Source organism: Lycorma delicatula, chromosome 5 (assembly GCF_047948215.1).
Source record: "Lycorma delicatula isolate Av1 chromosome 5, ASM4794821v1, whole genome shotgun sequence".
Taxonomy (NCBI): domain Eukaryota; kingdom Metazoa; phylum Arthropoda; class Insecta; order Hemiptera; family Fulgoridae; genus Lycorma; species Lycorma delicatula.
The window spans coordinates 4206171-4219116 of NC_134459.1; the positions used below are offsets into that span (position 1 = coordinate 4206171).

General features: G+C 34.6%; 1 protein-coding gene across 2 annotated transcripts in view; it reads left to right on the forward strand.

Annotated features, from left to right (window-relative positions):
- Positions 1-867: 867 nt before the first annotated feature.
- Positions 868-12946, forward strand: part of Alg12 (Alg12 alpha-1,6-mannosyltransferase) — a 57363-nt gene continuing 45284 nt past the window's right edge. For both annotated transcript variants that reach the window (XM_075365563.1, XM_075365564.1), the window contains exons 1-2: positions 868-1125; positions 2054-2185. In XM_075365563.1, the coding sequence (XP_075221678.1) occupies positions 2054-2185 (132 nt within the window). In that variant the 5' untranslated portion in view covers positions 868-1125. The remainder of the gene's footprint in view (positions 1126-2053; positions 2186-12946) is intronic.

A 12946-nucleotide genomic window follows, 5' to 3' on the forward strand; every position in this document is an offset into this window, starting at 1 on the left:
GGACCTCCGGATGGAAGGCCGAACGCTTCCAATCGCGCTACGGAGGCCAGCTGGTTATCTGAGTAAAATAAACACCCCGTCACGGTTATGGTCGCGCAAACCTAAAATGGTTTTATTTAGTTACTAACCACTCTTTCTGCGGCGCTGGAGAATGTTTCAGTATTAAAATGGTAAATTACACAATGAGGATCTTCTATCGAGTTATATAGAGATCAGTGCTTGTTAGGGTAATGAAACAATCAGGACTACCAAAACAAATTAAAAAATGTCTTTAATATTCGAGAATTTGAACGATTATGTAACTGTTTTGGTTGTTTTTTTGAAATTTATTTTGGCGAGATCAGATTGAAAGGAAGAGTTACAATTTATTTTTTTAGGTCCGTAATTCAAATACATCAGGCTGGTCTAGTGGTGAACGCGTCTTCCCAAATTAGTTGATTTGGAAGCCGCGAGTTCCAGCGTTCAAGTCCTAGTAAAGGCAGTTATTTTTATACGGATTTGAATACTAGATCGTGGATACCAGTGTTATTTGGTGATTGGGTTTCAATCGACCCATATCCCAGAAATGGTCTACCTGAAACTCTACAAGACTATACTTCACTTACACTCACATACAACATCTTTATTCATCCTCTGAAGTAATACCTGACGGTGATTTCCCGAGGCTAAACAGGAGAAGAAACTTTCCGTAATTTATATTAGCTCGAGACTTTAGCATGGGGGTATGCTAACGTCCTTTAGCGTATAAAAAATGCGAATCCTACCGGATTTGAATGTGGTATGTTTATTGACATGAAATAAATTTCAGTTAACTAAAATCTATTTTATCCAATTCTGAAATACGATAATTTTGTGTTTCAAGATATCAACTTCAACCTGTTTTGAACCGGCAACAGCTGACTCCCTTGTAGTTTATGCGGATGCGTATAAAAATATAATTTCAAATTGGTTTTGTGCCAAAATGTGTGTTTTATACAATATTAGGGGCACTGTAATGGTTCTTTTGGCTAGGACATCTTCGACCTGCTTTAAATAGAAAACATGTGGAATTATTTTTTTTTGCACTTATGGTGAATAAATATTTCTATGTCCACGTAGTATTAGTTACGCAGTTGCTTTTTAGTGGTAAGTGCCCTGTATATGTTGTTTATTACTTTTGTGTTTGGAACCTATTTTTTATTTTTCTGTAAATTCTGACTTCTAGTCTATTATTTATTACGCAGTTTTTAGGTTAGATCAAATGCTTTGATGACTTGACATAAATTTGATATTTTTCTTTGAATCTAAATTTCGTATTAGAAAAAAGAGCTTATATTACGTTAAATTATAAAATAATGTTTGCGTAGTTCCAATTTAAGTTTTATTTAATTGTGTCATAATGTTTGGAAACTGACATTACATATATGGTAGTATTCCTTCCTTAACAGGTGCTTAAGATAAAAGAAAATTGCAATCTTATCTTTTATTTACGTTATTAAGACGTTTGTTCAGTTGGATCTTGCATATCCTTAATTTATTAAATTTTTTATAATATTTTATTATTTATTCATGGTTAAATCAGTTGACTCTAGAATCAGTTATCAGTGTCTATATTTGGTTAAATCAGTTCACAATGTCCCTGTATTTCAAGAATTTTTACTAAATTTTGTAACTAAAATGTGTAAATATTTTATTTTATGAGTTAATTTGATAACCTAATAATGTAATTTGTGTGTGTTTGATTTTTTGTTGTTGGTTTTGCCAGATAAGTTTTAGAATTTTGTATATGTACTACAAGCGTGAGTGCAACTATTTAAAAAAAATGTTTTTGCATTGCAAAATTATTCAAAAAGTTATATCTTCTAACTTAATTATCAAATATTGATTACAAAATTTTTGTGAATAAAGAAAATGATAAATATAAATTTTGAGTCATCGGGCATGTTGTTTTGTTAAGGTAGGTTGTATGTACTATAAACAAATATACTATTTTATTTATTGTTATCTGTTACCTCCATTATTCATATTTGTTTATTTCTTAACAATTATGTTTTTTTGATGAATTCTTTTATAGATGGGTTTAGAGCAAGCTTTAATAGTGGTTGCAGGAATTCATCTAATTTATTGTCCATTTACGAAAGTTGAAGAAAGTTTTAATTTACAAGCGATTCATGACATTTTATATCATAGATTTAATTTAAGTGAGGTTAGTATTATTGTTTATGAAATTACCTTATTTATAGTGACTACAGCTAATTAATATATTTATGTTTTTCTAAATTCTTAAAGCATTTATTAATTTTTATTCAGAATTTTTTATTGGCAACCTTCAGAGATTGTATCTCATGTTTATTTTGTGAATATTTGTAAAACTTCCATTTATAAGAAACATTTTTGATAATGTTATTTTACAGCCCTGCCACTGTAATGCTGATTATTACGGTATATCAGTAAGTATTTGTTGTGAAACTTTAAACTCTCTTTAAAACATATGTTTTGCTTTAATATAAAGTAAAATTTTTGTTGAAATATTACTTGTATTTAGAAGGACTGCATGAAATAATGTATGTATCTATGCCAAGAGTTCAGGATTATGTTGGGTTAATTATTCTGGTGTGGACAAAGGTTACTGCATTTTGTTAGTGTTTTCTTACCATTTCAAATGTATATACTTATTTTATTTTATCTATTTATGTTAATAATGGTCTTAAGAAAATGTTTATAGTATATATAAAATATAGTATTAAACAAGAACTCAATAGAATAGGAATAATCATGACTAATTAATTAAAATTTACTTAAAACAAATAAAAAGCGTTCTATTAAATAGAATGATTAAAATAATACAAAAAATTATCAACTTATTAAAATTTTGCTATACTCTTTTCCTTTAGTTATTGTAAAAGTATGTAGAACTTTATTTAGAATAATAAAATTTTTTATGGAAACTGGGCTATTACTTAATGGTACCTCTCTTTAGTGAATATTGACTGCACATAGATGCTGTAATATTTGTACAGATACTTGGTAATTTACAAGTTCAAAAAAGTCAGTAAGTCTTTGTTAACAGTTATACTTGCCATTCTACTTCCATTCATTAACATTTATTGTAAACCAAAAAAGTTAAAAATTAATTTAGCGCTAACATTTCTTATTAAACCTTTCTTTACACCATTATTTTGCTATCAAATTTCCATACACCACATCATGAAATATTCATACTATATTAGGTGATTTGTAAATATGTATTGTAAAAATATTGAGAAGCTTGTTACATTATATTATTAAAATGAATTAGTAGTAATGCAATTCAGATTGAGTAATTCATTAACATTATTCATAATGCTACAAAAATTGCTTGGTTGTATAAAATTCTCTACAGAATTATTCATGAATTAACAAAAGTAATGAAAGTTAGAGATGAATGTTTCACAGCTTTCAACAGCACACAATTCATAAAAGCTGTAGTTACTTTTCATACAGATTGTTCTTTTAAGTTACAAGACAATTTTTCTACCTCATTTGTAATTTTAAAGAAAGAATTCTTTTTATATAACTAGAAAAATCACATGTGGACACACATGACTTCTTTGTACACCTATTAAATTACATTTACACATTTTTTTTAAAATGAAAAGTACATAAAATTTTATTTCATTAAAAACTTCTGATATTTTTTCATAATCTTTTTTTTGTTATTATTGAACTATTACTCATTGTAACATTATTTTTCCAATAATAATAATAATAAATCAATAATTAATAATTTAATAGTTAATAATTTATTAATAAATCAATGTTTTAAATTAAAATAAAAAAAGTTAAAAAAAATGGAAATGAAACCAGATTTGAACTGATGTGCCTTCCCTAAGATCGAAATATTTCATTAATTAAAATTTTATTTTGCTATAACTCTGGAACCAATGAAAATATGTACCACTGATTGTTGAAAATATCTCAATGAGGGCTTATTACTGCAGTTAAGAAAAAGTTCAAAATCTAAGTTGTTTTGGATTTTGGGCTTTTTTGGACACTTTTGGTCCAGTCGATTGCAAAACTTTTGGGGATGTGCAAAACTAGAAGTTACAACAGTCCTAAATCCAAAATTTCAACATCCTATGGCTAATCGTTTTTGAGTTAGGTGAGATACGTAGGTACATACAGACATCATATCAAAACTAGTCAAAATGGATATTTCCGTTAAAATCTGGAAACTGAAATTTTTCATGATCACTTTCTTTACTTTGTACAAGAAAGTAAAAAAGGCAGGCATATGTCTCGCCGCGAAAATGTTACATGGTTTATATTTCATTACACATGGTTTTGTTAATTGTTTTTGCCAACTATAACTAAATAACCTTCATGAATTTAGTGTACGAACAGCAATAAAAACTTTTACAATGAAAAGCTTCAAAATCCTGAACATTTTTAGCTCTTTTTTGAGTTGTGATTTTTAACACAGCTCTAATCTCAATGTTTTCCTTTTTTATCCCTTAAACACAAATATAGTTTTAGATAAATCGTTTGTATAAAGAAGTATAAATCATTCAAATGAATGAATTGTTCATATGCTGTGCATAGCTACCTGGTGCACCATGTGGTCCTCTCTACGCCAACAGCAACTAAAATAAAGATGTGAGCACATACATCAAGTAAACAAGCAAACCCATGCACCCTTTTTTTTTGTGGAAAAGATTAGCCTACATAGTATTTATGACAGTTAATCACCTGCATGATAGTATTTTTATTGTCTTTTACAATCAATTGCTTATAAAAACACTAAGCTTTACCGAATTTTGAACCCAGATTTTCTAGATGTAAGGCAGAGATCGTACCACTCCTCCACAAAAGATTACTGGTCAGTATATATATTTATTTAGAATTTGGTACAGTTATCTAAAGTTTGCTATTTTGCAAAACTATATCCACTCGTGGTTAGATACAGACTGAATATAAAATTATGAAGATTGATCTCTGTCTGGTAAATTGTACTGAATGTCATTTTCATGCACTTTATCATATGTTTTTTTAACAGATCATTTTTCTGTTGTGAAACCTATCTGCCAAGTGGTATTATTTGTGTTGTTTATTGTGGAGACTGCGACTTCATAGAGAGAGTGAAAAGGCGATTCATAGTCTCTTCTGAATTGAATAATATATATATATGTATACTGATAGGTTGTTTAAAGGTGCCATTGAATTGGCTACTTTGGTTGGGGAGGGAGGTTGTGGAATGTTTTGTCACCTTATTGTCAAGTCCTTATACTTGTGGAAGTTTTTATCTTTTATAAATTTTATTTGTATATAATTCAGAATTATTTAATACAATGTTGTATTTCAACTGTTCCTATTTTTTTCTTTTTTCTCCGATTGGTTCTTAAGCTGTGTGGTATTTTTTTTTTGTAACTGCCGTTGTTTGTGTATTTTTAAGAAATCAATTTTCTGTAGGAACAATTTCCTATTTACTTTGCTGCTTCTGTGAATTTGTTTTTAATAAACAAGTAAGTTTGAAATAAACTTCTTTACGTTATAATTATAATATGCTCTAAATTTTTGTAACTAACAAAAATAATGTTAAAACAGAATTGTATTAAAATTTCTCAAGTTAAAAAGTGAAATAATAATAATTGTTTTTATTATCTGTTCTGCTTTGTTGTTAGTTAGCCATATAAATGAATACATTTTCAGAATACTGTGTAGTTCTTCAAAATGTTGTTTTTCCTTATGACACCCCCCTTCACCAAACACTTATTTATATATATATATATATATATATATATATATATATATATATATTTATATTAATATTAATATTATATTTATATATTTATATTTATTATATTTATATTATATATATTATATTATTAATATTATATTTATATATTTATATTTATATGTAAATAATATATTTGAAAAGAATGAAGCATTTTGATTATAAGATGTTTGCAATTCATAGCAGTTGAAGGAAAAAATATGGGGGATTTAAAGGAATAAAGAGAGAACTCCATTAACATTTTTAATCTGTGTGTAACAGATTTGTATGTATATAAATAAATAAATAAATATATATATATATATATATAATATATAAATTCATATCTCGTCAAGATTTATCTGGTTTTTTTTTATTTTATTTTGAATTTTATGTATTTGAAAAACTATTTATGTAGATTTTAAACATGTTTTATTCATACTTTTAAGACAATTACATCATGTTAGGATAGCTCTGAACAGATAAAGTGTAGGAGAACCAATGTGTGGTCAATTAGGAGCTAAATAGGAGCTATTCCTATGACAACAGGTTTTTCTAGCTGGCACTAAAAGGGTAAAGAAACAAAATGTGATGATTTGATTTGTTTTTAACAACCTTTTGGGATATTTTATCGGTTAATTCATTCAAATAACCGATAAACAATTAAAAATGTGAATACTAAGATGATATAGTTGAGAGCTTTTATCTTTTTCTTCACTTTAAACAGCAGGGCTTATAGATACTATTTTGAAAATAGTGTGAAAAACATTCTTAAAATGTAATAAATGCTGTTTAAAGGGCATATAAGTATTTCCTGTTATTTACTGGCTGCAAAAATGCTAAGTTTTAGGGTTTGAAATTGGTTTTATAAATGTTAGGTTGTTTACGGAACTTTCATTAAATAGGAGTGTCCATTTAGATAAATCTTATTCTGTTTTCAATCTATGATGATTCGTTTAATACTTTGTATTTTATACAGTTACATTTTATGTTTCTACATTTTCTCACTTCTGCAGGAATTCTAGTTACACAAGAATTTCCTTTTGTGAGAAAGTAGATGGTGCTGTAAAAATTGTTAGATTTGCAACAATTCACTTTTTTACAATACCGATATCAGTATCAATACTAATACAGTTTCCAGTACCAATAGGAACAGAATGTATGATTTTGAATTACCTCTGTTGTTGATGGATGATAAAATTGCAATTTTTTTCATTACTATGGACCAAAAGAAAAATTAATATAGTCCAACTGAATTTTCTTCAAGTTCTTAAAAAAAAAATTGTTCTCGTAGTGGATGATATCGCCCCCTTGTGGGTGCTGGGGGGTTTCAGGGGGGCAGTAGAAAGCCCACAGAAAATTGGGGGTGTTCTGGCGGTCTAGGAAGGTAAAGGCTGATTAAGAAAAAAACAAGAAAAATGATGTTTTCCTGATATTTCAAACTAAAATGTAAGTTTCAACTCGGAAACAGGATATGCCACGTTTAAAAATAATAATTGCAATTGCTATTTTTAAGATGCGCTCTTAAAGAAATTAAAGCTTATTATTTTTAACAGATTAAGATTAAAAATGTTGTGGGGCTAGAAAATGTTTGATTTTCAATGTGAACAGTGGGGGAAAAAGTTTAAGCATCAGTGTCTTAGAAGAAGTAATATCATTATCTGCTTGAAGCCTGTTAATTCACATTATTGTATTTGAATGCCCATCGGTGGATTGAAGATCTCAATGTAATCCATTTCTAGGTGTTATCAGATTTGAAATATTATAAAAGATTTTTTATTGTTTTTGCTTATTTCTGAAACGCACTTATTAAATTTGTTGAATGTAAGTGAATATAGCTATTGTTACAGATTTTATCCTCAATTATCGGGTTAAAATTGTTCCAAATAACTTCCTTATCATTGTGCAATTACTACTCTTTGTATTTGCTAATGAAACTTTGAGGAGATACGATTTCAACTAATCGAGTAGACAAGGAATAATAAAGATTTGGATGTCACATTAGGGTGGGGTTTGGAAGAGAGTTTTCTATGAAAATTATCTGGGTCTATAGTATTAAAAAGTTCAAAAAATGAATGACATGAAGTGATGAGATCTCTTTTCTAGAAATATTAATCTGTTTAGTTTTGATACTTCCCTAGAAATTTTTCTCAAAATTTCCCCAAGAAAATGAACTAATGCTAATCTTCCCTCAGTATCATTGTTTGGTTCATGTTTACACGCAAAAATAAAGCAGTAATCAGGTATTGCATGTTAAATGTTTGGTGTCAGCATGTGTCATAATGTTGCCGGACTTGAATTATGATTTGTTTTTATCACAATGTCTTTGTTTATGTTGTTTAAACTATTAATTATTTTTGTTTTCAAGTAATTTATTCTTGATTTTATGCAGGTAAGAACTTGCAGCCATAATTCAACTGCTGATGTTATTTATTGTTTTATTTGACATTATTTTTTTATTAATTTGGGGGTGGATGTGAATAAGTTTGAATATTATATTTTTTGTCTATGTTAGTTTAGTAATATTACTTATTTTTTATGTATTTTTTTATTATTGCTAGTTTTATTATTTTTTATGTTGTGTTATTTTGCTTATTTTATATTTTTATTTTTGTCTTTTCTTATTTGTTATTTTGTTTTTTATTATTTCATATTAATCACATAATCAGTTAGATGGACCAAACATTGTATAACTATTAGTGAAATTTTGACACTTGCTTTAAAAGAAAAGGTAAAGAATTTATAAATAAAAAAGATTAATTTACTTTGTATTTTGTCCTGTCTACTGCTACTGGTCAGAGGTCATCCGTACCTTTGGTATAGAAGAAACCAAAAAAATCTGCTCCTACCTGGTTCGCATTAAAGCACATCCTGATCCTGTAGGGGAAGACACCTCCATGTGACGGTTTCGGTCGCTACGCCACCCTCTCTGTACCTAGCCCTTATGGGCTTTACTGGTGGTCATCTTCATTACCTTGGCAATGACATCTTTCAGTCAAGCCTCAGCCAGGATGCCACCGATGCGAATGCCGTAAGTGACTTTCCCATTGGTGTTCTACTAACTCAAGTCTTAAATAAGACTGAATGACTTGCAAAGAACAAAGAAACAACCGTATCTACCCGAAAATAAAAATGAGTTCGACACACGACAAATAAAAAAACCACTAATAAAAAACAAATAATGTAACATAAAACATAACTAACTAAAACAAACAAAACTATAATCAGAGACAAAAACAGCAACAGTTTAACAAACCGTAAAACAAAATAACAGTAAATCCAAACATAAATACAAAGAAGGAAAGTCCAAGCGGAACATCGCATCCCTTCAGCGATCCTTTCTTTTGCATAAAACTTTCTACAATCAACCATTCGGCCCAGCTTTTCCAATTAACACAGAAATCAAGTGTTGACCCGATAATATCGGGCTGACAAATGATCCCTGTGCGCATTAAGTCATACCTAGCACATTCATATTTCACATGATAAGCATCGTCCAACAATCCGCATTGCGGACAATACCAGAGTCCACCATTCTGAATTTCTGAAGTCTGTCCCGAAAAGTGCCACGCCCAGAAAGAAATTGTGTCGCATACTTGTTCGGGTGTACCCAAGAGGCGTCTCATAAATCAACACAGTAATAAGCCTGCACCCGTTGGGATGCCACCGATGTAAATGCCTCGGTAGACATTTGCATCGGTGATTTATTAACTCAGCTTATTACCTTCGCTGTAGGCCTCGTCCGGACATTTTGAATGCCCTACATTTCGCCCTCTGAACTAGCTAACCGAGCTCGCGGAAGCGCGAACCCAGTGCCTAGTTTCACTTATTATAATGAGTCAATTTCGTGAATGTCTCGTAATTCGAAGCAAATAACAACAACACACCACCAAAAGTGTTGATCGCAACAACGAAATTTAGTCCTAGTTTCCTAAATGAACTCGATATAAAGTTACCTTAACTTTAATAAAACACCTGACTTAGGTTAATTACGGACTCCGGTCTGGTCTACCAGGGAGAGACGGATTGATCGCCTACTCCCGCTCAGTTCCATCACAGAGTTCCGCGTGACATTCACCACAATAAACTGCCGTCGAGGCGCCGTTACACTCCACGGCTGCATGGTGTCCCATACACCCGGCAGCGCAGCCGCGCCCCGCTGACAGTGTCATTTGCTCGTTCTAAATGCCCTCGTCAAAAGCCGCTATACTACACGGCTGTATGGCATCCCATGCCCCCGGCAGTGCAGCGCCGCTCCGCCGACAGCTTAACAATTATTTGACACCTCTTATTAACTAATCGTGGCTCGCTGCCGAAGCGCCTACCTTCGGTCAGTCAAACTGTCCAGACGGAATCTAGCCACCTGGGTTTCTATTCTACTAAATTCCCTCGGCCTACGTTGGGCGAGGAATTTCAGGAAGCCAGCCACAATCGTCCATTCTCTGGGAGTCCTCCAGTTAACCAGATCAAAGAAGGAGTTCACTCTCAAGTTCCCTTCTGGTACGCTCAGCTTCGTACCTCGGACAGAAGGACATGGTCGACCGTGTCATCGACCCTACATTCCGGACACAAGCTGGAGTCAACCAACCAAAACCTAGCCAAACTATCCCTAAAAGCGCCATGTCCCGAAAGAAATTGAGTAATATGCCGATTGGGGGAAACCCAGCTAATAGCACGCAACTCCCTAACATTTGGAAAGATACCTTGCGTATATCTACCAGTAGAAGAATCGTTCCACTACTTGCCAAGTCAAAACCTTGGTCTTCAATTTCCCGCATACGCCCTAACGTAAGAAGGCCGGCCTCCCTTCTTTGAGATATACCGTTGGCTACGCTTCGTAGCCAAAATATCCAAGGGTTTCATGCCGGCAATCACAGTGACTGTTTCTCGCGAAACAGTCCTGCAGCCACCGACAACAGCTAACAAAAGAAGACGCTGGGCTCGTAAAAGAATGTCCCTATAACATTGGAATTGTAAACGATGAGCCCAGATGGGCGCAGCGTACAACATTATGGCCTCACAGACACCTTTGTAAAGAATACGCATGGTGCGGTAATTCAAACCCCAATCGGGATGGATGACTCTACGAGCACCGAAGAAAGTATCTATAGTCTTCTTCGCTACAAACTGGAGGTGCTCCTTGAAGAGAAGCCTCTCATCAACGATGACACCCAGATACTTTGAACGGTGACATACTTAACTGGAAGGCCGCCCATCACAACCCGCTGGGGGCGAATTGCGGGTAGGCGGCCCTTCAAAAACATCATAGTTGTTTTCTCCGCACTGAAAACCATCTTATGCCCAGCAAAGACTCCACAACCTTAGCACCTTACGTGCTTGCGTCGCTCTGAGCTCGATCTCGGCACGCGAATTGCCCTCGACCAGCAGCAGCCCATCGTCGGCATAAGCCACGATGCGACAACCACTGGGCATCCGCAATCGCATGAGAGAATCGAACTCAACGATCCAAACGAGTGGACCTAGAACACTGCCCTGTGGACAACCTTTTGACAACAGGGTCTTTTTTACCCCCGAACTGTCGTCACGAAGTACGACGGTTCTGTTGCTGAAGTAGCTCGAGAGAGTTCTAATCTCATCTAGCGTGCAACCACGCTGCTGCAGCTGAAACAGGGCCGAGGGCCACCACAAGTTGTTGAACGTCCCGGATATGTCCAAGAAGACACTGAGTACATACTTGCACTCGCTGGCTGAAGCCAAATCCATAATCCTAAGAAGCGTGTCCTCTGTGCCCTTACCTGGGCGGAAACCATACTGGTCGGCCATCAGCATATGGTTAGAAGTTAACCTACTATTGATACGGAGGTACAAGACCTTCTCGAAAACTTACCTACAACAGGCAAGAACGTCAGAGGACGGTAAGAGGAACTGACAGTGGGATCCTTGTAGCCACACTTGAAGAGCAGTTTCAAAACACTACGTTTCCATGCTGGGAAGTGCCCAGCAAACAATAGCCTATTGAAAACCCTAGTCAATGTACCAAGAATCACAGGCAGAGTGCGAACAAGGAGTTCCACCGTGATACCATCATATCCGAAGGCTTTATTCCTAGCCAGGCTACAAATTACTTGGCGGACTTCCGCCTCAGTAATTTCCGAAGACACGATGTCAGAGCGAAAACCTGCAACTTCCTTATGGACATGTCGATGATACGTCTCACCAACCTCGGTATCATCTGGAAGTAGATCGTCCATTAGATGAGTAAGGAGACGATCTTTATCAATAACAACACCATCTTGGGTCGAGAGAGCCGACAGAAGAATGTCCTTTTTCCGCTTATGACCAAGATCGCGATAAACAACACCCCATGGATCCTTATTCCCCTGTTCCTGAACAAAAGAGCGCCAGGAATCACGTTTAGAAGACCTAACATTATGAAAATACTCGGTCCTCTTCCGGCGATAATTCGCAGTCAAGACTGCACGCCGATTAGGATCATCCGCACGCTGTGCGGCTCTCCTGAGCCGGCTCACAGTCCGCTTCATCGCGGTCAATTCCCGAGTCCACCATCCAGCAACGCTCTCTCGACCCGTATTTCTTGGAATGGAGTATTCAGCGGCTTATACTACCGCAGAAGAGAAATTCTCTGCCAGGTCGTCTAATGGAACCTCATCCAGACTTTGAGTAAAAACTCGCAGCCTGGCCGCAAGAATGTTAGAAAACTTGGGCCAATCCGCCCGCCTGTGCAGGAAGCGCCCCTGCCGGTCAGGAATGTCCGCCCTAAAGACATTACGCAGCCCACCTACCCAATCAAAAACTATTAGTCGGTGATCGCTTTTGCAATCATCGACTACTGACCAATTAAGAATCCTAGCAGGGACATCCTTACCCATGGTAACATCAATGTTGGTACCATGAAGGCCCTCCGAAAGCCGACTGCATCGGCGAAGGTAGACAACTCGCCGGCAACATTGAAAACATCAAACTGATGCTGCGCAATGAAACCTTCGATTAATTCACCGCTATCGTCCGTGATCCCACTGTGCCAAAGAAGCGATTTGGCGTTCGCATCAACTCCTGTAAGAATAGGAAGACCCGCTACCAGCCTAGTAATTCTATCCCATCTTTCCAAATGTTGTTCAGTGGGATCCCTTTACTGAAAGTACAGTTCCAGCCTGCAAAACCTGGCAGATCACCCTTGACCACATACGGGTGCTGTAGAAGGAGAACATCGAGGCTCTGTTTCTCAACAACCTC